This window comes from Paramisgurnus dabryanus, chromosome 5 (genome assembly GCF_030506205.2).
Source record: "Paramisgurnus dabryanus chromosome 5, PD_genome_1.1, whole genome shotgun sequence".
Lineage (NCBI taxonomy): Eukaryota > Metazoa > Chordata > Actinopteri > Cypriniformes > Cobitidae > Paramisgurnus > Paramisgurnus dabryanus.
The window spans coordinates 19,023,567-19,047,099 of NC_133341.1; the positions used below are offsets into that span (position 1 = coordinate 19,023,567).

At 36.7% G+C, this 23,533-nt stretch overlaps 2 protein-coding genes across 4 annotated transcripts in view; one reads left to right on the forward strand and one right to left on the reverse strand.

Moving 5' to 3' along the window:
• Nucleotides 1-4,166, forward strand: part of p2rx1 (purinergic receptor P2X, ligand-gated ion channel, 1) — a 32,774-nt gene extending 28,608 nt beyond the window's left edge. For both annotated transcript variants that reach the window (XM_065250157.2, XM_065250156.2), the window contains exon 13: nt 1,180-4,166. In XM_065250157.2, coding sequence (XP_065106229.1) covers nt 1,180-1,185 — 6 coding nt within the window. In that variant the 3' untranslated portion in view covers nt 1,186-4,166. The remainder of the gene's footprint in view (nt 1-1,179) is intronic.
• Nucleotides 4,167-4,177: 11 nt separating this feature from the next.
• camkk1a (calcium/calmodulin-dependent protein kinase kinase 1, alpha a) overlaps nt 4,178-23,533 on the reverse strand; it is a 106,724-nt gene continuing 87,368 nt past the window's right edge. Inside the window, exons 10-17 of one of the 2 annotated variants that reach the window (XM_065250158.1) lie at nt 17,281-17,480; nt 16,578-16,631; nt 15,458-15,531; nt 14,826-14,913; nt 13,548-13,676; nt 11,989-12,092; nt 6,691-6,738; nt 4,178-5,378 (exon numbers count right to left, since the gene is read on the reverse strand). In XM_065250158.1, coding sequence (XP_065106230.1) covers nt 5,306-5,378; nt 6,691-6,738; nt 11,989-12,092; nt 13,548-13,676; nt 14,826-14,913; nt 15,458-15,531; nt 16,578-16,631; nt 17,281-17,480 — 770 coding nt within the window. In that variant the 3' untranslated portion in view covers nt 4,178-5,305. The remainder of the gene's footprint in view (nt 5,379-6,690; nt 6,739-11,988; nt 12,093-13,547; nt 13,677-14,825; nt 14,914-15,457; nt 15,532-16,577; nt 16,632-17,280; nt 17,481-23,533) is intronic. The other variant, XM_065250159.1, reaches the window with a different exon arrangement.

Below are 23,533 nucleotides of genomic sequence, written 5' to 3' on the forward strand. Positions count from 1 at the left end.
CAGATCCTTCTTCTATGCAGTCTTGATGTTGTAATTGATGCAGTATGTGGTCTGGGATTGTCATGTTGGAAAATGCAAGGTCTTCCCTGAAAGAGACGACGTCTGAATGGAAGCATATGTATCTAGAACTTGGATAAACCTTTCAGCATTGATGGTGCCTTTCCAGATGTGTAAGCTGACCATGCCACACGCACTCATGCAACCCCAAACCATCAGAGATGCAGGCTTCTGAAAAGAGCGCTAATAACAACTTGGGTTGTCATTGTCCTCTTTAGTCCAGATGAAATGGCATCCCAGTTGTTCAAAAAGAACTTCAAATTTTGATTCGTTGGACCACAGAACAGTTTTCCACTTTGCCAAAGTCCATTTTAAATGAGCCTTGCCCAGAGAAAACGCCTGCGCTTCTGGATCATGTTTAGATATGGCTTCTTTTTTGACCTACAGAGTTTTAGCTGGCAACAGCGAATGACACAGTGGATTGTGTTCACTGACAATGTTTTCTGGAAGTATTCCAGAGCCCATGTTATGATTTCCATTACAGTAGCATTCCTGTATGTGATGCAGTGCTGTCTTAGGGCCCGCAGATCACGGGCATCCAGTATGGTTTTCCGGCCTTGACCCTTTCGCACAGAGATTGTTCCAGATTCTTTGAATCTTTGAATGGTATTATGCACTGTAGATGATGATAACTTCAAAATCTTTGCAATTTTTCTTTGAGAAACTCAGAAAACTATTTTTCGCCGCAGCATTGGGGGAATTGGTGATTCTCTGCCCATCTTGACCTCTGAGAGACACTGCCACTCTGAGAGGCTCTTTTTGTACCCAATCATGTTGCCAATTGACCTAATAAGTTGCAAATTGGTCTTTCAGCTGTTCCTTATATGTACATTTAAATTTTCTGGCCTCTTAGTGCTACCTGTCCCAACTTTTTTTGAAATGTGTAGCTCTCATGAAATCCAAAATGAGCCAATATTTGGCATGACATTTCAAAATATCTTACTTTCAACATTTGATATGGTATCTATATTCTACTGTGAATAAAATATACGTTTATGAGATTTGTAAATTATTCCATTCCTTTTTTACTCACAATTTCTACAATGTCCCAACTTTTTCTGTTTTGGGGTTGTAGTTTGTTCAGTTGTGGTCACAGTAATTCAAGGTCTTTGCTGTGCACAGGAGTGAAGAGAGAGAGAGAGAGAGAGAGAGCGGCTGCCATGACTACTGACTAATTCTGCACTGAAAACACAACATCAATACTGGAACGCATGCAAAAGAACTGGGAGATATTGTATAACGCACTCCAGAACAAGTCTGAGATTAATTCAACTGCACTGTAAAAAATGCAGCATTAAGTTAAAGGAGCAGTATGTAAGAAATGTATATAAATTAATCATAAAATGGCCCTGATATGTCACAAGACATTAAGAAATCATTTTCATTTCAAATACATATATCACTGACAACAGTGGTCCGGCCAGGATATTGTCATTTAAAAAGTGTGGCAGCCCTTAACTGATGTTTATGTTGTCATTTTGTGTATTGGCCACCAGTTGTGTGATTGCAGTACCAGTTTTAGCCACAAGTTTTGTGATTGCAATATCAGTTTTGGCCACAATCCTACATACTGTTCCTTTAAAACAACTTGATTTTGCAAGTCAATTCAACATAATATTTTAAGTTTTTAAAAACAAGTTGAACTTGTTTAACTTAATTTGTAAAGGTAAAGTAACATAAAATATATGTTGATTTGACATCATTGTTTACAGTGTGCAAAAGGGAAAAATATATTTTAAATATAAAATTATTATTAAAGAGGTGTGTACACTGTAAAAAATAAAATGAAAATGCAGCATTTAGTTAAAATAACTTGGTTTTGTAAGTCAATATAACTTGACCTGTGATAAGTTGATATAACTTATAAAAACAAGTTTAAGTTGTTTAAATATTTTTTTTACATTAAAGTAACAAACAAATGTATGTTGGTTGAGAAAAATGTTGCATTTTTTACAGTGTACGTTTTTTTTCGGGTGAAGGCTCCTTCAAACTTTATATAGAAAGGCAAATTTTAGATATAAGTCATGGATAAACAAATACAGTATGGACTTTTATTACTTTAAACTAAAGTTGCTGTTAAGATGATACTGTAGTGCTGTTTTGTGAAATATTCTGGGTTTTAAATAAGCCAAACTGCCAAAGGCAGTGTTTGAGAGAAAAAAGCTGTGACAGATTTTTTGAATTGTGTTAGTTTTAGCAGATTTGTAAATTTTTATTAATATGAAAGCTTGAAAAAAACTAGAATGCTGATAGTAAAAAAAATATTTTTTCTATTTTATTTTTTGTTTGCATCTCTATCCTCGTCTCGTCAATTTAGTGTCTCTCTCTCTTTTTATACATTATTTATTAAAATCGTGAACAAGTTAAAAATCAGATGTCACCATTGTTGTTATTTTTCTTGTTGTTGTACAAAATGCCATTTCATATAGTATTCATATGTTTCATAAGTTGATTATGTTCATGGATTCAGTTCAGTTCTACCATAAACACCACTGGAAACCATAATAAAATACGAAAGTCACCATCACTTGTGATATCTTTATTTGTTTTTGAGTATGTCCGTGTACAAAAAGCATGCAAAAAATAGCATCTTCATATGATTTGTTACATATTTACATTAAGAGTTGCATTCAGTGCTTTCTTGGGCCATGCTGTTTTTGCTCAATTATTTTTTTTAGGATTTTTAAAAGTTACATTCAGATCAATGCAGCAGATCTTTATACATTAAATAACCAGCAATATCAGGCACTCTGACACAAATAACCGAGCAGATCAAAGTGCGGGTACATGAGTGTTTTATATACAACAATCAATTCTGATGCATGTTGTAATGTTTCTTAACATCCCTCAACTTTTGAATAAAAAACTATTTATAGGCTTCATACCAAAAGGAATTTGGAGCTACAAAGTTCAAAATAGCCATTGTTCTCATCCTTCCTTCAGAAATTTATCACACGTCTTTGAAACTGTACTGTAAATGGACGATCAAGTCTGCTTTCTATTGCACATGAGCTGTAACCCGTTATAGGAATTAAAGCCTTAGCACTTTAGTCAATTGCTCACACAGAGGGTATGCAATACAGACTGCTGCATATGTTTAGCTTATACAAAAGTCCTGCAGGATACATTTTAAGAGGTTTTAGAGATAACGTTTTTTTTCCCATACGTCTATCAAAAGGTAAAACAAACCCGTAGACAGGTTTGTAAAAGCTAACTCTAGCAGGTTATTAAGAGACATGCCATACATCAAGACACAAACAGGTGCATAGCATACATAAAGATTCACAGGAGTACTGTACATTTTACACACACAGACAAATGGACGTATGCGAAGGTAAACTCACAAACAATCAGGGAATGATTAGATGAATTTGAAAACACAAACATCTCGAAGCCCCGAAAACAGAAAATGCTACTCCATCCTTTCTGTATTCCAAGAATAGAAATGTCCAGAACCTGAGTACCACATACAGAAGCTAAAAGACAAAATCATTGAATCAAATACATCATACCAGCAGATCATAAAAGACCACTTATTTGGCACAAAAAAAAGATGTTTCCTGGGTAATTCGGTTTTAGGAGAAAATGCGATCAACAAAAAGTGAGTGCATAAAAGAGAAAGACTGACACAGAGCTGTGTGTGGGAGTCAGAAAAATGGACCACCATCTGTACAGGATGTTAGTGAGAATATATGAAAGTGGGTCACTGTAAATTGTCAATTCACCTTCATATATGAAAAAAATGAGTGACATCTGTACACGGTTTCTTGTAAGCACTCACATTATTCATTTAAAGGGAAATAATGTTGACCTAATTATGTATCAAATAATTTCATTCTTGTAAAATCCATTTAAACTCTATAAACCTATTTTGCAAATAAACTAATACGAATCTTTGTAACACTAAGGTTGTATTTATAAACATTAGTTTATTAAGATTAATTTTAATACATTATTAAAATAAAAAGTTGTAACATTAGCCATTTGAACTAAAATTAACAACTGTATTGGCATTAACAAAATAAATGCTAATAAACTATTAGCTAGCTCATGTTAGCTAATGCATTTATTAATGTTAACAAATAAAACCTTATTGTAAAGTGTTCCCAAAATCTAAAATGTGCTGTTACGACGCCCGTCCATTATTTTCTAAAACATGTCTCCGCCAGGCAGATGTAAACAAGGCGTACTGTTGTGGACCAAGTTAATCTGTGCCGTGAGGGACGGTGTTGACATTGAATGGCAGTTCACTTTCGTTCCAGCGCTAAACATTGTATTCAGATCCTACCCTCAATTGGCTTGTCTGTTTTGAGTGAAACTGACTCTCTCTCTTTTCACATCAACAAACGCTTGTTTCGATGCTGTGCTGTGTGTTTGCGTCTGTGTGCGTTCCTGTTTTCGAATGCTGACTGACAAATAGGCCTTTTGGAATGCGTAGACTCGGTAAACAATGACACATTCTGTTCCAAATCTATTCCGAAAAACAAACACAGTGACACGAAAGCCCTGCATCCCGTGCAATCTCGATGCGGGATCTGCGACATTCACAAACATGGAAAATAAGCCCTGTTTTGGATAGAATTGCATTTTTGTCAAAGAGACCTTATTAGTATTAGTGTTTAGTAGATACATACAGTAAGGCCCTTTGAATCACACTTCTACACCGTGTGTGTGTGCAGGTTTGTATAAATAATGTCTGAAGGACATGAGAAACCCACCATAATACGAGGTCATATTTCACGCTATGCTCAGATGGATTGGGTTAAGAATTGCACGTGAACATTTACAAAGTGCAAAAAGGCAAGACTCCACAGCTATTATTTTATACACATGTACAACATTATTATGGCGACATATTGTGTCAATGCCATCAGTGATTTTAGCTTTATAAGGTGGAGTTAGTATCAGCATCATTCGTCCATGCTGTGTGTCCATATGAGCTTGTAGCATCACTGGTACTTTAAGGTCTGCCTTCAAATAAGCCTGGTTAGGTGTAGATCATTTCCAAAATCTGCATGCTGTATTTAGCATTAGTGACAGGTCACAGGTAAGATCGAAAAAACAAGATAAAGAGAAGATGGACTAAAAATAGACCAGGACTGTTACTATGGTGAACTTGATTCATGTGAAACTGAAGAACGATGACGTTCAATCGAATAATCCAGGTGCAGGGGTGTGGTCATGGATCTGCTCAAGGGGTTGGAAATGTCTGAATGGAGAAGTGCAGACAATGAGGAAAGCTTCAGAGTTAGGTGGGCGGCTCATCCTCGTCCAGGTCTTCCAGCTCGACTTCTCTACCAGCCTCTCCACTGCTCCCTTTTCTGAGAGAAAGAAGAGAAAATGATGAATCACTGTCTTTCCAAATCAGTCAAGCGCAGGGAATAGTTTGCGACTATTCGCATAAAGTCTGGCCAGTTTGCAGCTTATAATGGCCCTTTAAAACAGTGAAAGACTGTCTGATTGACATGTAAAGTGACCAACCACAGTTCATTGTGTTGTTTTAAGTGAGTACATCTAAAAAAATCTAAATTACCAATTTTTTTTCATAAATATTGAAATACAAAGACAATCAAGGAAAATGCACACATTGTCTATTAACTTTATTTGTAAAAGATAAAATAGCCAGAATAGTAAGCAAGCATTTAAATGAAAATCAGACTTTTTTCATGTTTAAGTGCTAAAATTGGGTCACCAGTGCTCCTATCAACCTAGAAAATATGAAAAATAACAACCCTGTAACTTAGTTTTGGTAAACCATTCTCTGCAAGCATGTGAAAAAATAGGTAATTGAAATGTGGCTCCTCTTGTGATGTCAGAAGGGGATAACACCACCCCTTAATCTGCACTATCCAACCACGGCACTGCCATTTAGTGCAGAGATCAGCTCAGTTGCATTTTAAAGGACACCCAAATACAGCACATTTTGGTTCACACCTACAAAGTGGCAATTTTAACATCATAAATAATTACAGTATGTGATATTTGGGGCTAGACTTTACATACGTACTACTCTGGGGACACCAAAGATTTATTTGACATCTTAAAAAATTATTGTAAAATGTCCCATTTAAATAAAAACTGAAAAAAAGTAAAGTATTTGTAACTTTTGTATAGTTCACACGTAACTCAAGCAGAATACAATATACATGTATAGTTGATCTCTGTACCATCCTGTATGTGTAGTGAAAACCTGTGCACCCTGACTCTCACCCAATGAGAATGTGTGAAATATACATCAATATGCCAGCGAATTGTCAGTGGGGGTCAGAGACTATCTTGCAGCAACACCGATACACATTTCTGACCACACTGACAAAAATAATAGAAAACTGTGAGATGCGCATGGGGAGGTATATATTGGACAATAAGCAGACACGTCCTTAAAGACACAACAGCACATGACACATAATGGGATTCGATGTAAGACAAGGACACAGGATGGATGTTTTACAGGGTTGGATTCTCGTAACAATATCACCCAATTTTTTACAGGCCAAGAGAAATGTCACGCAAGAGCAGGATGGAGGCTGATATGACTCAGACTTTCAATGACCCATGGGAATGTAGAGGGCAGGGAATCTGATAGAGGCTTGAGTGACAAATGACAATGTACACCCGTCACTACAAGTTTACCTTAATGAGGGCTGGAGTTTAAAAGAGGGACGAAACGGCCAAGAGTCCCTGCAGCAGAGAGAGAGAAAGATAGGAGGAAATATACAGTGTGTCAGAGCTCAGAGGATTTAGGAGGAAAGTGATGCAAGCGTTATGTCAAAATAACATTTCAGTTTGTTAGTCAGAGCGTGAAGAATAGTAAAAGTAAAAGAATAGGAATAGTCAATAATACTTTATTACATACATACACAGTACAGTATACCATGGATACTTAAATGTGGCTCACTACTATTGTACAGATAGTTTTGGGTAAAATAACATTTTTAAAACCAAGTACGGTAGTCTGTTTCTCGTCTAAATTATACATTTTAATTCTTAAAGAAGCTAGTTAGGGCCTTTTGAAACTTGTTCCATTTAGCAGTAAAATGTGTGATTATAAAAGAAACCAAATTGTAAAGCTTGAAATCTAGGGGTGTAACGATTAACCGTGCAAATGCGCGTTTTCTCATGAATGAATCTAATGGATTACGGTGAAATCCTGGCACATCCGAACGCCAGGGGGCGCTCTCATGCAGAAACTCCTTTTGTGCCACTGTGACACAGAAGAAGTAGCATAACAAACGCTATTCAAGGAAATGTCTACAGGAATATTTATATCGCTGTTCTTCAAATTGGTACAGGTATTTTCATGATAATAAAGAATATTTTGAATGATTGTGTTTGACGAGTGTTGCTTTTTTAAATGCACGTTATAAACGACTCCGACTCATAATGATTTTAGATTGATAAGGACTTCCTACTGACCAAATGCCATAGTACACACACAAGCTGTGCATGAAACACAGAATAGCAGCCTTGCGATTCAGAATCGATTTCAGACAGGCATTTTTAATGGGACCCCCGATTAAATCGTTACATCCCTATTGAAATCATAACATCATCATTATGCTTTGCCTTTGTTATTGTGTAATAGCGACCTCTGGTGGTAAAAATCTACATATTGGTGTAAACTTTAAACTTATTTATTTAGTTAGTTTTAGAAATTCTGTTGTTGTTCTGTGTTGTGAGGCAGGACTAAATTAAAACGACTCTAATAATTTAAAATTCCTCTTCTTATTATTTTGTATTTTCCAGTTTTTGCATGTTGAATTTAAATATTTGAATGCAACTCTATAACCCATGGTATATACAGTACAGTATTGTAACCCAGTGGTGAGGCTACAAAAGGGCCAGGTTGGCACTGGCCCACTCAGCTTCACAACTGGCCTACCCAGTCAAAAGACACAAAATATTAAGCAGAAGAAATCATGCATAAATTATATTCATCTCATTAATAATAATAACTCAAACGCAAATCATTCAGTAATAAATGTCTATTTATATAGAAAGTGTATTATTTGCATTTGTTTCTTAACCTTGTAAATGTTAACATTCAAACCGTTTTAAACAATTTGAGCTCAAGATGTTAAAGTGAGCTGTTTTTTCTGTTGGCACAGAATACTCATAAGCACACGCACAGAGATGCGCGTTTCAAAAAGCATGCAAACACAGAATCTCTATCTCTAATATCACTACACCTACTGCAGCCATGTTACATCAGCAAAGTCCTTGATTATTACGCCAGTTTGAGAGTATAGTTCCTAGACATATCTGCATAGAAAATCGCAACTTTAAATTTTCTGTCGGTCTTAGTACACGATGTAACTACAGAAGAGTCAAGTTTCAAATAGGAAAAATTTCAAAACTCTTTGGTTATATTTTAGGTTATGCGAATGGTCTAATCAGATTTAATGGATTGTGCTAAGCTATGCTAAAAGTCCTAGCGCTAGCACCGGAGATCAGCTGAATGGTTTCCAAAATGGTAAGAAATGTTTAACCCTAGAGGAGCTGGAAAATGAGCATATTTTCAAAAAAAGTGGAATGTCCCTTTATCACGCCTCACACCAAGGGAAAATCTGATAAGATAATCTGTAGAACCATCAAGATAATCAGGACATAGCTAGGATTGCCAGAAGGGGAAATCGGCCCAAAATCAGCCTGATTATCTTTCGGTTTGTACCCAGCATAAATCAGTGGAGGCAGGTGACTTATTTTACCAGGTTGCACGATGCGAAGCTCGTCACAACATGTATGTAGCCCGTCATTTCAAAATATGTGTTCGGCGCTTCATGTAAACTTTTGTACATTACGTGTGATGTCAAAATACGAGCCTGCTGCAGACGCATCTAAAAGGTTTATGATAAAAGAGACACTCGCGTTTGCCAGACACTCGCTTAATCTCATGCGTAATCAAGTTAGTGTCTTGCGAGTATTTTGTGAACACAAGTGTCTCTTTTATCATAAATCCTTTCGACGCATGTGCAGGTCTTGTATTTTGACAAGAGGTATGATGCACATAGGTTCACATGACGCAACAAACACATATTTAAAAAAAAATGGCGAGCAACACACAATACTCCAATATTTTTTATTTTGCGCCCTTGGAAGAGAAGTCACCGGCTGCCACTGTCCTAAATACAACTGTTCAACTATATTTTTAACTTTGTTCTTTTCTATTTTTCTACACTTAAAATTTCTTGATTTGTTCTTATTTTATTTTCCTTATTTCCCTTTTTTGCTGATCTGGAAATGATTCGATCTCAAATAACGTAATGTAATCCATTTAACCACTGCACTCTTAATTCTGCTGGGTTGTTTTTACCCAATGCTGTGTAAATATTGGACCCAACACATGTTTGGTTATAAATAAACCTATTCAAATAACCCAGCATGTGTTTGAACTCCTGTCCAATACTTACACAGCAGCAGTGGGTAAAAAAATAACCCAGCAGAATTTACAGTGTACTATTGTAACGTTATGTAATTTAAGAGTAGACATTGAGGTCCATCCTATTTCACAGAGGTCAACTACAGGTAAGTTTAACATTTCGGCTTCACCACTGCGGTAACCTTTAGTGTGGTACTGTTAAAAGCAGACTGCATTAGCATCAATCCACTACAGCCTTAGAAATCCCATCTAGAGACAAATGCCACACACGTTTGTCCGGCACGGACAGTGTTTAACCCCTGTATTTGCCAAACAACAACGGCAAATATTAGAAAGCAAGCACAGTCTGTACTTCATGAGAATACAAATGGTTCTCCACGCTACTGGTGCTCATTCAGTGACTAAAATGGTAAAGATTTTATAGATGCTCAAGGTGAGTTTCATCAGAAACAACAAATGACTATTTCATGTGACAATTTTCCAGGCAATGGTGTTTAAGTAATGTTTATAGCTGTACACGGTGTCCTAACCAGGCTCAACACAATTTTGCAGCATCCAGTAATTCTTGTCCACACTGTAAGCAAAATGCTTTTGTCGTTTGTTGTTATCACTGCTGCTGGTTATGACAAAACTCAGATGGAACAGAAAGAATTTACTGCCTGCTGCTGTATTGTATCAAGCGGAGCCAAAACAAATTACTAAAGCTGTATGCCTTGAAAGGCAAAGGTAATTTTAGTGGTGTGTGACTGAAAGTGAAAGAGAGAGGGAGGGAGAGGAAAAAATAATGATCTATCCATCTAAAGTATCTATCTATCTATCTATCTATCTATCTATCTATCTATCTATCTATCTATCTATCTATCTATCTATCTATCTATCTATCTATCTATCTATCTATCTATCTATCTATCTATCTATCTATCTATCTGCAGTATATTATGTTTAGGTAACAAAGGTTACCGGGAAGTGTTCAGGAAGTGTTGTATTCAACCTGACACTGAATTATGGATGACATGTAAATAAGTACCACTGGCAGTTTCATATTAAAGGGACTTTTCACAAATATGATATTCTTTCAAATGGGGGCGCTGTTTCTTTATGGTAGGATGAACAAGCAGGCTGGAAAACAAATGGCTCATAAAAATATGGAGGGAAATAAAAAACTGTCTGCCTCCTGCAGAAAGCAGTCAATGGATTGCTTAGTCATTGCATCAATCCATTTCACTTCAAGGTTTTAACCTTGTTAGGAGGGAGAGGTCACACCAAGCAAACATGTAACAGGTAATCAATATCCTTTTAAACCTGACTGTCTGAAATGTGAAATCACATACATGCATGTAACACACGTAAAGCATAATACAACCTGAAACAGAGCGAGTGAGCATTAAATTGCATATATTTGCAAGGTTATTTGTCTTTGGGTTTATGCAGGACGCAACAGAGATAATCAAACTGTTTTTATTGATCAAGGACATTCGGCAGACAGGCATTAACAATCTGCCTATTATTCTTATAGAGAGGAAGAATCAGCTGTTTTTGTTCAGAGACACTTTAATGTTAGAGAAACAGTTGAGTGGGGGTAAAAATGACTTCATGGAAACACTAAATGGCAGTTTAATGGCCAGACATATTACGTGGTTCAAGCGAATAATAGCTTCTTTGAGAAAGACTGTCACCCAGAGAAACTGAAAGTGGTGTGAACGTATTGGCACGAACAATTAAAAAGATATGGAAAACGGTGTTCCTGTACTTGTATGGCATGAAATTAACAAAGAAACAGGTTTATTTACATTGACACATTTGGCAGACGCTTTTCTCCAAAGCGAATTACAGTGAATGCAAGGTATAATTTTTTTCACTGAGCTATACAGGAGCATAATGCAGATATGGAGCCAATTTTACTAACAACCAGCACAAACAGATTTTTGATAAAAACTGCTGTCGGGATTTTTCTAAAGACATGCAGTGAAAAATTAGTGCTGAAAAGGCGTGAACACAGTTGTTTTTTGGACTGACCTTATGGCATTTGCATTTGTAGGAGTTTCCCTTTCAGACGCAAAATTTATGGAAATAGAGTATTTAAATGCATCACACATGATAAGGCCATGCTGTCCAAACACATATTTCTCTCAAATCTCATCTCATCTAGAAAATAGCATATAAATGATTGAAAATGAAATCTAAATGATTGATAAGTGAGTTGGAGTCAGCCTCTTCTCTTCAGGGCGCTGCGGAGGAGAAAGTTCTAGACAGAAATTGTTCCAAAGCTTTCAATGCCCGCACTCGTACTGTAAGAGGAAAAACTGACTGAATCATGCTACTATGGAAACGTATGTTGGCAGTTTCCAAGGAATGGGGGACTATTAGCACACCTTCCTGTTCAAACAGATAGACATGACGTTCGAAATATCATACTGCGACCTTGAATGTAAGAGTGAAAAGAGATGTGATGTTTAATAGATTTCAGCCTCTTAAAAGCGCCCGTGAGAAAATAAAGGGTCATTTGGATATGTATGGCAATATTGTGGATTTACAGTTTGTTGGCCACTTACATGAGCAAACTGCCCGGTGCAGACATGGATCTCTCCTCTCTCCTGCTTGGACACTCAAACGGATTCCCGAAGGAACGCTTCCTTAACATGGCTTTGACCAATATCTACAATACAGCATAAAGGAAGGAATAGGCATATTTTAATGCTTAGAAATTATTTTCTCATCATGCAAATACACAAAATTTGTTGGTCAATGACATGACGTTAATTATTTGTGTCCATATGGATAAATTAAATGTAAAGGGGTTTAAATTTTAAAATGATTTTGAAGATTACTTGCATACATTCTCTGTTTTGAGGACCATGTTTTTTTTTTCATTTTGAAAGAATATTTGGGGGACAATTGCAAAAATGTCAATGTGGTGTAACAGGTCTGTGTCAATTGGTGTAACTAGTATTTTTTTTTATTAAAATATTAATATATTCATAAAAAAGTATTATAAAAAATATAATCATCTAGTTTAGTGTATTATGATTTTTTTTACATACATTTTACACCATTTGTCAAAGATTATTTAGAAAACTGTTTCCAGCATATGTCAGGACAAATATTATAAAATGTTTTAAAAGAACACTAATAAAATTATATACATTTATTTTTTATTTTTTATTATGCTTACATGCCATCAAGGTGGATAAAAATTGTGGATAAAATATTTAAAATTTCTCATTCATTGGCGCAAACGGCGGTTACACCATTTGACATTTTCAGGTCCATTCAGTCTTAACTTTCATAAAAATGGCGTAATTGTAATTTTTATTAAATAAAATTAACACAAATACACTATGTGCACTGAAATAAACCTGATGCATGCTTTTTAAACAGGACTGGGGAACCCTGGGTCCTGGAGGGCCACTGTCCTGCAGAGTTTAGTTCCAATCCTAATCAAACACACCTGCATTTCATTTTCAAGTAATCCTTAGGGCTGAATTTCACTGAGTACCTACTTAACGTGCGATAAGACAGTACGTACGTTCGCATAAGTATGGACAGCATCCACCATGTTGACGTTATCATGTGACCTATAACGTAGTAGATTTGTTCGAGTTTATGCGGAACCACAATAACCGACAGGAGATTGACATCAAAATACCGCGAGAGCGACTCGAAATCAGACTTCTCTGTATGATTTCTGGAATCGCTCTCATGGTACTTCGATGTCATCCACCTGTTGGTTCTTACAGCGGTGCATAAACTTGAACAAACCTAATAACAGACATGAAAACGTATGCGTGTGTATGAGGGACAGGTGCACTAACACCTGATTGCATCAGTTACTTGACAACTCTACTACGGTCTCTGTCAGTGTTACAGATTTAGTTCTAAGAAAGCCGACAGGTTGCTGCTATTGCTCAAAAGTAAGGGGAGGTCACAGTAAACACTTGACACTTTGTCTTATAATTTAAATATTTGTTTTAAATACTACATACAAGTTTCCAGTTTTTTTCTGGTTGTATTCCTATTAAGAGAAATACATATATATGTTCTCTAAACTATTGCAAAAACAACAAATCTAAAGATGGCATGACTTTTAAGCTGTACTTATATACAAACTCACCACAGCAGACAGGCTGGGGACAAACTTCACCGAGTTCTGCACCTCTTCTTCAGTGACTTCCACCACAGTGCAGTGCTCTTCTTCTAAAGGTAATTTATCTGCACCATCCTGAGTTACCCAGGGGTCCACCTGTAAATGCAAACAAATGCATATACAATAACACACATATAAATGCACACACCAACCCTTAATCATTCATCATTTCATCCATCCATCAATCAATCCAAACAGGACATGATTAAACCAATGTAATGTTTGTCCTAAAAACATCAGGTTAGTATGGAGTAGATGGAGTTAATGTAGGGCACGCAGCTCTGATTAACGTGCGCTCTGGGGATCTCTACTTTAATGGAAGATTTTCTGGGTAATGACATGCAGACCGGAGTCTCTGATGGCCGAGAGCGTGTGTGCTAATTATTCACACGCGCTGTCACGCTGACACAACAAATGGAAGTTTCCAGAACTGAACCAAAATCATTTTCTAAGGGAATAAGCTGATGTGTTTCTGTCCAAACACTGTCTTGTAGATTCTTCAGAAGCTTATTTCTGACACAACGTGCCAAAAAATCAAACAACAGCATTTTTCATAGAAAAGTGTGAGGCTGACCACGATAATGGGAACACCTTGTAGAGAAATCAAAGAAAATAGCGCAAATGTGTATATTGCAATATCACAATGGTTTACTGAATGATTTTAAAATGAAGTATAGTCAGAGCCGATGGTGTAGTCTGACATGTGGTGCAGACGTGCCTCCAGTGACACAGTAATTTTTGGGACTGACAACCACATTCTACTGAATTGACTCCCGCAAAATGCAGGTAGTGACAACCGCATTTACAGAAACTCTGCACATAACCGAACAGAACAACTAGTTTAAGTATAAAGTGTTTAAATGTGCATCATGGACATGACAGGTCTCTCTTCTGAAAAAATAAATGCCTAGAAGGGGGAAGTCTTCTGTATGTGCGGTGCAGAAAATGACAATAAACGAGCGTTTGCTGAATAGTGTTGCCAGATCTTGCACGGAAAAAAACAGCGAACAAGAAAAATCCAATAATAAACCGAAATAAATCCAAATGATTTACCTTAAAGATCAAAATATTGGAACCGGCACCTTCACACTTTAATAACACCAAAAACTTGATCGCTTCATGAGCCAAAAGCCAGTTAACCTCTGAAACTCAATATCTTAAGTGAAGCACATAAATCTGAATATAAAGGTGATTATTCACCATTCTCAGCCTCAGAAATGGCCTCTAGGTCTAATGAAGACTTACTTTGATCTCAGGGATGGTGATCCTTGTGTCTGGGTTTTTGTCCAGCATTCGTACGATCAGGTCCTTCAGCCCCTCGCTTACAACTGGCCTGAGAAATCACAGAAACACAAGCTGAAGAAGTAAAGCCAAAACATCAATCAATCACAGTTTGTGTAAACATCATGGGGGATGAAAAACTGCCTATAACTAATGAATGTGTGAGATAAACATATATCATAAACAGAGATGTATGAAATAATCATTCCAATCATTTTAATAGAGAAAAAAAACCTGATGCTACTGTAGAATACAGTTTCAATGAAGAGAAATGGGAGATTACTTTTAAAGTGCAGTATTATGAAAAAAAGTGTTAATGTCTGCCACATGATTTCCTGTACTTAGGGTTTCACTGTAATAAACTCAGCAAAATGCTTATGGAATTAAGATAGAAGTGTCAATCCTGCAATACTAGTGCTGGCCATTCACACTTTAAATAATGTACTCTCAAACAGATCTGCACAGCATACACAAGCATACCAAAAAATCCTACACAGACAAACACCATTCATCACACAACAGCGTAAACTCAAAGCTCTCTGACATTTTCTCGCTTTGTTATCGCTTTCCTGCAGGACACAGTTAGGGGGACTTACATCTCGGGAAAATCCACTGACTTGCTCTTGATCTTATTGTGAAGTGCCAGTATGTACTCATCAATAAATGGGCACTGAAAGACAGGAAAGAAAAACAGAGGACAAGAGAAAGATTAGTGTTCAAAATATAGTGTTCATAAATAACGCTGTTGATTACTCATCATTCCTTTATTATATGTGTGTGTGTGGTGTGTGTGTGTGATATGTAGCATGGGTATTTTTGTAGAAAAAGCCAACAATACATTGTATGGGTCAAAAATATATTTTTTGATGCCAAAAATCATTAGGATGTTAAGTTAAAGGTGACATAGAATGATTGAACGGAGTATTTATCCTTGTTTTGTTCTATTAGGGTGGGGGATTTTAAAAAAGTGGTTTTGCACTTATTTGGCTCCCCCTACTGGCTTAACTTGCAACCTCATTACTGATTGGCTGACTTTGCTGCCACTCAAAAAATGTAGCCAATTATTTTAAAGTGGAGGGGCAGTGAGATGCCTGTGATGTCATAAGCATCAGTTTTTCAGATTGGGCCGTTTTCTGGCTGACATTTCTAAAAATGGAATTTCTATGAGACTGAGATGTTTAGCATGTCTAGCACTTTTTGTATGTTCGTGAATGCGGGTAGACTACCATTATTCAACAAAGACAAGGTAAAAAAAATATATATATATATATAAAATATTTTTCATTAGTATTATGTGTTGTTAAGCACTTCCTTTGGACAACTTTAAAGGCAATTTTCAGATTCCAGATTTTCAAATAGTATAAAAATATTAAAAAGTCAATTCTTTATTTGACGCAAAATCCAATTTTTTTAATCAGTGTATACTGCTAGTCTATAACATGGCAAAGATGAATGCACATTTACATATTGCACATTTATAAATACCTTAATATTTATTGCATTTTGCGAAAGAAAAAAAAAACTGTTTTTATAACAAATCTTTGAAAATCAAATCATGCATTTGAATTTTAATGTTATTATAACCTTTAGATGCTATGTGAAAGTTTGAAACACAAATTATGGTTTAAATCTTGTCACTTTCTTGGAATAGAAAACTCATTTTTACCCAAATTAGTCTAAATGATTTTATTGCTTAATATATATATGTAAGCTTACCTTGCCATATACAAAACAGTAGAGGGTCACTCCCATAGCCCACACATCTAGTGCCTGCAACAAAAAAGGAATTACACAAGATCTTTTGTTATGCTGGACAGTTTTGTTTCTCTGTTGAGAAGATGTCCATGTTAAACATGTCAATACTTTCTCACATCACAGTTTATTGAAACTACTTTACAGTATTCAATTATGTAAGTATAATATTTATAAATTGATTTCACAAATTTAGGGGGAAATCGGGATTAGATTTGGTGTCAGATAAGACACAAACATTGGTCTGTCTGAGCAGTTTTATTGTCCACTTCTTACTCATCTTAAACCATGGGTTTGGGGTGGGACTGACTATTTGATGACAAATCTGTTAACTAAATAAATCTAAATGTTTCTGTGACAGATTAAGTTTTAAGAGAGCTCACATATTGTATAATTCTGTCAGAGACTCGGATATAAATGATCACATGAACTCTGTTTATTGTAACTTTTAAATCTTGTGTAGAGAAATCTGTTTAAAACATTTTTTAAGGTGTTTTTGATTTTTTACAACAAAAACACATTAATTTACTTGATGCTGACTGACTCTGGTGACATCTCTGTATCACTGTTATTCCACCACCAATGGCAGCTCCTTTGCACATGACATTCACACACCCTACGGCACAGACTATTAAATGCAGCAAAAACAATCACAGACACAAGTTACCTTTCCGCTAAAGCTCTTGCGGTTGTCTGACAACGTCTCTGGTGCCATGAAAGCAGGAGTGCCAGCAGTGCTGGAGAGTAACGCGTCACTGCCCTCAAACTGGTTACTGACCCCAAAATCAGCAATCTTGACATGCCCGTCATCTCCAAGTAACAAATTTGATGGTTTGATGTCCCTGTGGACGATCTTCTGGTAGTGCACTGAAAAAAGAGTTGAGGGTTAAATCTTTGCTCATGCTTAATAATATTGCAAGTAAAAGACGCATCCACTGAATGAGTGAATGATTACACTGTACTATTGGAAAAATCACAGAATTTTATCACAGATTTGGCAGAATGTTTTTTTATTTATCTGCAAAATAAGACGTTTTGGAAGTTTTAGAAGTCAGGTACACTTGATCGGTCATCTAAGCATAATAGCATGTAATAGGAACCAGTGTTTCCGCTATATACATTCAACCGTGGCGGCCCGCCACTCCTAAAACATCCCCGCCACGCCTGCGGTTGTGGATAGAAGGGATACAGCAAACGAAATCTCGTTGGATGAGCACTGTTTTTTCCTAATCCTTTAACCAAACCCAACTCTAAACACAAAATTTCACACGATTGTAGGATGTATTTGTATCTAATTTAGCCAGAACCGCTGTTTTCATCCTAATAATCCTACCTCCAAATCTAATCCTTAACTTTTCGGCATTTGCTGTATCCCTTCTAGACAAAACCCACAGCGGCAGCTCACAAAAAAGCTACCGAAATGTCCGCTCTGCGAGACTGGCTGTCTAGAAATAAATTCCTTTCTGGATTTGCGTTGTTCACTCATTTATAAATAAATCTCCTAAAATATCATAATTTCCTCCATGGGTTTAGTTTCATGCACAAATAGATTTAAATCAACAGAGGATTATTAAGCTACGTTTCTGTTTTGAGAAATAATAATAAAATAAATAAGCCTATACGAAATATGTTGCACTTAAATAATTATTAAATTGACAAAACGAATAAAAAAGTATTTGAGTTTCTGTTCTTTTTTGTGACGCGCTCTAAAACCAAAGAAGCAGAAAGCACGTCATGTTTTTAATGATTATAAATAAGCACAAGGTTTTCTCCTTATTGTGAGTTTACACAAATAAAAATACATAATTTGAAGTTTCGAATGTTGTTTTTACTTTTATCTTTATGACAATAAATTTAGGGTAATTTAAGCTGCAAGGTCATCACGCATATGATGTTCACCGGCGCATATCTACACCAACACAGCGCAGGGCTGCGAGAAAAGACATTATTAAACTTTTGATTTAACATATTACGAGTTTTTTGGACATTCATTTGGAATCACTGTACTCATATTATCAACTTATCTGGCCATTAGGTATTCACAGGGCCGCCTTAACCCAATGTGAGGCCCTGGGGCTGAGATCTTTTGGAGGCCCCCCATACCCTCAATTTATAGTCTCATTTAAAAAAAATAAGTGTAATATCTAGGTAATCTACATCACATAATGCATTAGTTTCTTTCAATCCATAAAACAGTGAGTTTTCCCTCTTTGACCCAGAAAACACCATAATATCATTATTAACATATCACTGAGCCCACTTGAGCATAAACACAAGACACTTTATTTAACAACCACACACAGCAACTTGTGGTGAAAATAAAACCAAAATGTGTGAGAGTATATATGTTTATAAGCTTCATAGTTTTTGGAATATACAAATTTGCAGAAAATTGCCACCAAATGCTCACCACAGTTTTAAAAATATAAGAAGTTAAAGTTAGTTTTAAAGTGAAAATGCATTAATGTTAACAAAATATAAGTCTTTATAGACAGAATCTTGTTTTTTAATCAGTTATTTATAGGCTATTGAAGATATAGTATGCATTGTATTTAGTATTTATGCATACGCATGTAAAACGAACACGTATGAATACGCACAAAACAGACAGGGAACATACCTGTATATAAGATCTTTAGATAAGGAGATTATAAATATGAAAACTGATCAGGGGATGATCATTTGAGATGGTCTTGTCACGCTTTGACTTGGACATTTACCGTTGCGTCGTCTTTCTAAACCAACAGATCTGTGTACTGTGAGCTTACATCGCGTCAAACTACATCGCTCCAGCTGCGCAAGCGTCACTGATATAAACGCGAGTAAACTTAAACTTTATAACAACTAACAGCATTATGTGCGGGAACTCCTTTCTTTATTTGGCGGCACAGTATCTTGCGCACAGTTTTAGAGACTTCTGCATGCCAGAGACTCAGACAGCTGCACGAGCACAAAGAGAGCGAGCGAGCGAGCGCGCGCGCGATAGAGAGAGAGAGACCTGCAGTGCTTATTATGAAATTTCAGAAATTACTCTTTCATTTGTTGGTGGATTATTTCGCGTTTCTCTGTCACACTCAGTCTAACATGCAGGAATGCCAAGTTGACAACGCGCACTTAATTACATTACGCGGAATAGAAAATCTGTTACGTCTTATATTTTATTTCAAGGTAAGTTACCACGGACCAATCAGCAGCCATGTAACGTGCAGTTAGAGTGATTGACAGATAACCTGACAAGTTACAAAACAATATAAACGTGAACTTGGGAGGCCCCTGAACTTGGGAGGCCCCTGGGCTTCAGCCCAGGTAAGCCCGTGCATTAAGGCGGCCTTGGGTATTCAGTATAGGCTATAAGCGCAGCGCGCTGCTGACCGCTCAGCTGTCAGTCAATCGTCTGTGCTTTAGATCGACACTCACAAAGTTTCACATTAAATGATAAGGTATTTGTCCAAAAACAAAAGGCTAAATACTGAAAACTACTTATATGCGACTGCAAGACATTAATAGTCGAATCTGTTTGTAAGGAAACTTACATTATCCCCGTGGAAGAGAAGAACGTTGGTAATAGAAACTTGAGGCAGACGGTGAGACTGTTTTATCTGTTTTCAGACGAAACAGCAGGGTCGGGGTACCCGCGGGTGAACCGCATAATATTTGATCTAACGGGTGTTATAGGCTATTCGCGTGTCATTTGTGTTGTAGATGCAGGTTGGGACTCAATAGACAAGAGTAAAATGCGGGTCTAACATCCAAGACCAAAATTCGACTCGTTTTTAAATGTCCCGTGCTTATTTGTGTTTAAGATCTGTCTGAAGACCGGTAAAGGTTTATATTTAACTGCGCGATTTGCGGTGTGACCGGCTCGGGGGTCACAGTCTTTATGTCAAATGGTACGGGTGTGAAATAAAATTGCTGCTGATGTCGGATAACTGGTCGGTTGTTCTGTCAATCACAGCGGTGCGGATTATCAAACAGGACTGCATGACTTTGTAACAGCTCAACACGAGGACGAACTTGCAATGCACACTACATTAAAACTACAATGAAATATCCGAACTACGTACGTAGCTGTGTAACGTTTTTTTTTTTTTAAGAAAATACAGTTTAGATCAAACATAGAAAAGCAATATGCTATAAATATAAGGAAAAGTAAATGACAGCGTGAAAATTATAAAAAAAAATACATGTTAGTTTACTGTAGCCTATATTCTACATAAATTTTTTTTTTTACATTTCTAATCATCATGGGCGCCCCCTGCCGCCACAGCTGAAAAAAATCCTAGAGGAAACACTGAGGAACACAATGCATATTGTACATGCAGTGATCTCAAAACATTTGGAGCCATTGACCTCTCACTGACTATATCAAAACAAAAATTTGGAAGTCATTGTACTCTTATTGGTTCAAAAATAAACACCGGATCCTGAACTATTTCGTAGTGTATAAAAACTCAGATCCCCATCAACATTCTGTTGCTGTTCACAGTCGGTCAAGGACAATTTTTTCAGCGGATGGAATTATTTAAGTCATTTTACTTCATAAAAGTTTAATCTTTTTTTGCTATAAAATTTGAATTGTGTGGTAACTGTATCATAAAAGCAATAAGGTACTCGAGGCTAGTGCTGTATCATGAATATGTCATGACTGAAGAGGTTGCACAGCGCTCTTTAGCTGTGACTTATTCAAGGGTACAGCACAGCTTCTTGTACCTTATTGCTTACTTGTATCATTAAAATGTAACAACTTCCGTGATTAAATTTCTTTCAAAAAATGTGCAATTGAGCAGTTATAAGCCATCATATTGACATAAGTGTCCAAATCCTCTTTTAGGTCAGTGTAAGTAAATGGATTTTAAAGTTGTAAACCCTGCAGAGAACACTAATAAGCATCTAATAAGATACTTTATATAACATCTAATTTGATGTTACAAGGTTGAGCACACCAAGTCAAGAGGTCTAAAAAATCAAGTGTGAATCACACAAAATTTTTCTTTGTGCAGGAGACGTCAACTCAACTACAACAAAAGACATCATTAGCAGACATTATTCAAGGTTCATGACATTTATTCAAGGTCACCCTGGCCCATTTAAACATGATTGAATTTGATTGGATAAGAGACACTTTCCCATCTCGAGTGGCCAATCAAAGTTTCCCTGACCAGGACTTCAGTCAGATATTATTATTGGGTATATGTGATTAGACAAGAGCAACATCCAAGACAAGCATGTTAGTGAAACAGAAAACCCACTGAAAGGAAAAAAACTGCATGCTCAAGGTATAAGCAGGTTTTTGTATATTATTTTTTCATCAATGTTAATAATCAATGTAAATCAATGTCGACAACCCTCATGCATCAGTTTATTGAGGCACAGCACAAGGGCTCCACCGCTTTGATCGACCCTTGCGTGTCCTGTTCCGAGTGGAAACAGTCTTGGAAAACCTCTGTATGACCCTGGCCACTGTACTGTAACTCAGTTTCAGGTTGTTACTGAACTTCTTATAGCCTTTGGGCATTTTTGTTGAGAGCAACAAGTCTTATTCTCAAATCCTCAGAGATTTCTTTTCATGAGGTGGCATGTTCAACATCCAGTGCTCAGAGAGCACCAATTGTACTCCAAGCACCAAATTGTAAGTGCTTAATACAAGATACACAAATTTATAACATGAACATGATGAATAGGACATGACAAACAATATACATCTATTATACATCTAAATATGACCTATTTTGACATTAATGGCTATATGTTAAGTTATTTTCAGAGGACAACAAATCTTTTCTGCTATACAAGCAGAACATTGACTACTCAAAATATATGCAAATTTCATTTCTATAGTATTGTCCCTTGAGAAAATATACCAAAATATTTGCTAAATGTGAGGGGTGTACTCAATTTTGTGACATACTGTAAGCCCTACCACTTTTAGCATAGCTTAGCACAATCCATTGAATCTGATTAGACCATTAGCATTGCGCTAAAAAAATAACCAAAGAGTTTCGATATTTTTCCTATTTAAAAGGGCAGTAAATAGGGTTTTAGTGTTTTATTAATCAAAATTAATGTCTTTATTCATAAATATGTCCTCGTGGTGTGAAATGACCTCTGCCAGTGATCTGACTTTTCTTTGTAAGCTTAGAATTTTTCCTCTTTATTTACATTGCACGGGTAAGTCAAAGGAGGCTTCCATATCATTTCGCCGTCTTGATGAACAATAATAACAGAAAGGGACAAAAAGCACTAGCCTACTAATGCGTTTCCACAATGCGTTTTCATTCAGAACACATGAACCAGCTACAACGGACAAAGGAGATCAGTGAGTACATAACGGCTACCGTAGTTGCAACACGCATTTGGAAAAGCGAGGCGCTAGAGAGCACTGTTCGTTTGAATGCAAAATACAATTTCACCACGAGATGGGGGTAAATCCTACTTACAGTCCCTTTAAAACCCTTCTGTAGTTACATAGTGTACTACTTCTTCTTCTTCCTTTATTTCTTTAAACCATTCCAACATCCATGGCTATAGTCATAGGGAGAACCAGTTAATCCATACACAAGTTTTATTCAAGTTTGATCCATACACAGGTTGGTGGAGGGACAATTTGGTATCTCCAATTTGCTTAACTTACATGTTTTTGGCCTGTGGGAGGAAACCGCAGTACCTGGAGTAAACTCACACTGACACAAGGAGAACATGCAAACTCCACACAGAAAGTCCACCTGCCCTAGCCGGGGCTCGAACCGAGGACCTTCTTGCTGTGAGGCAACATTGCTACCCACTGGCTAGGAACTATACTCTCATTCTGGCATAATAATCAAGGACTTTGCCGCCGTAACATGGCTGCAGCAGGCGCAATGATATTACGCAGTGCCTGAAAATAGTCCCCTGCCATTGAAAGTTACTAAGGGAACTATTTT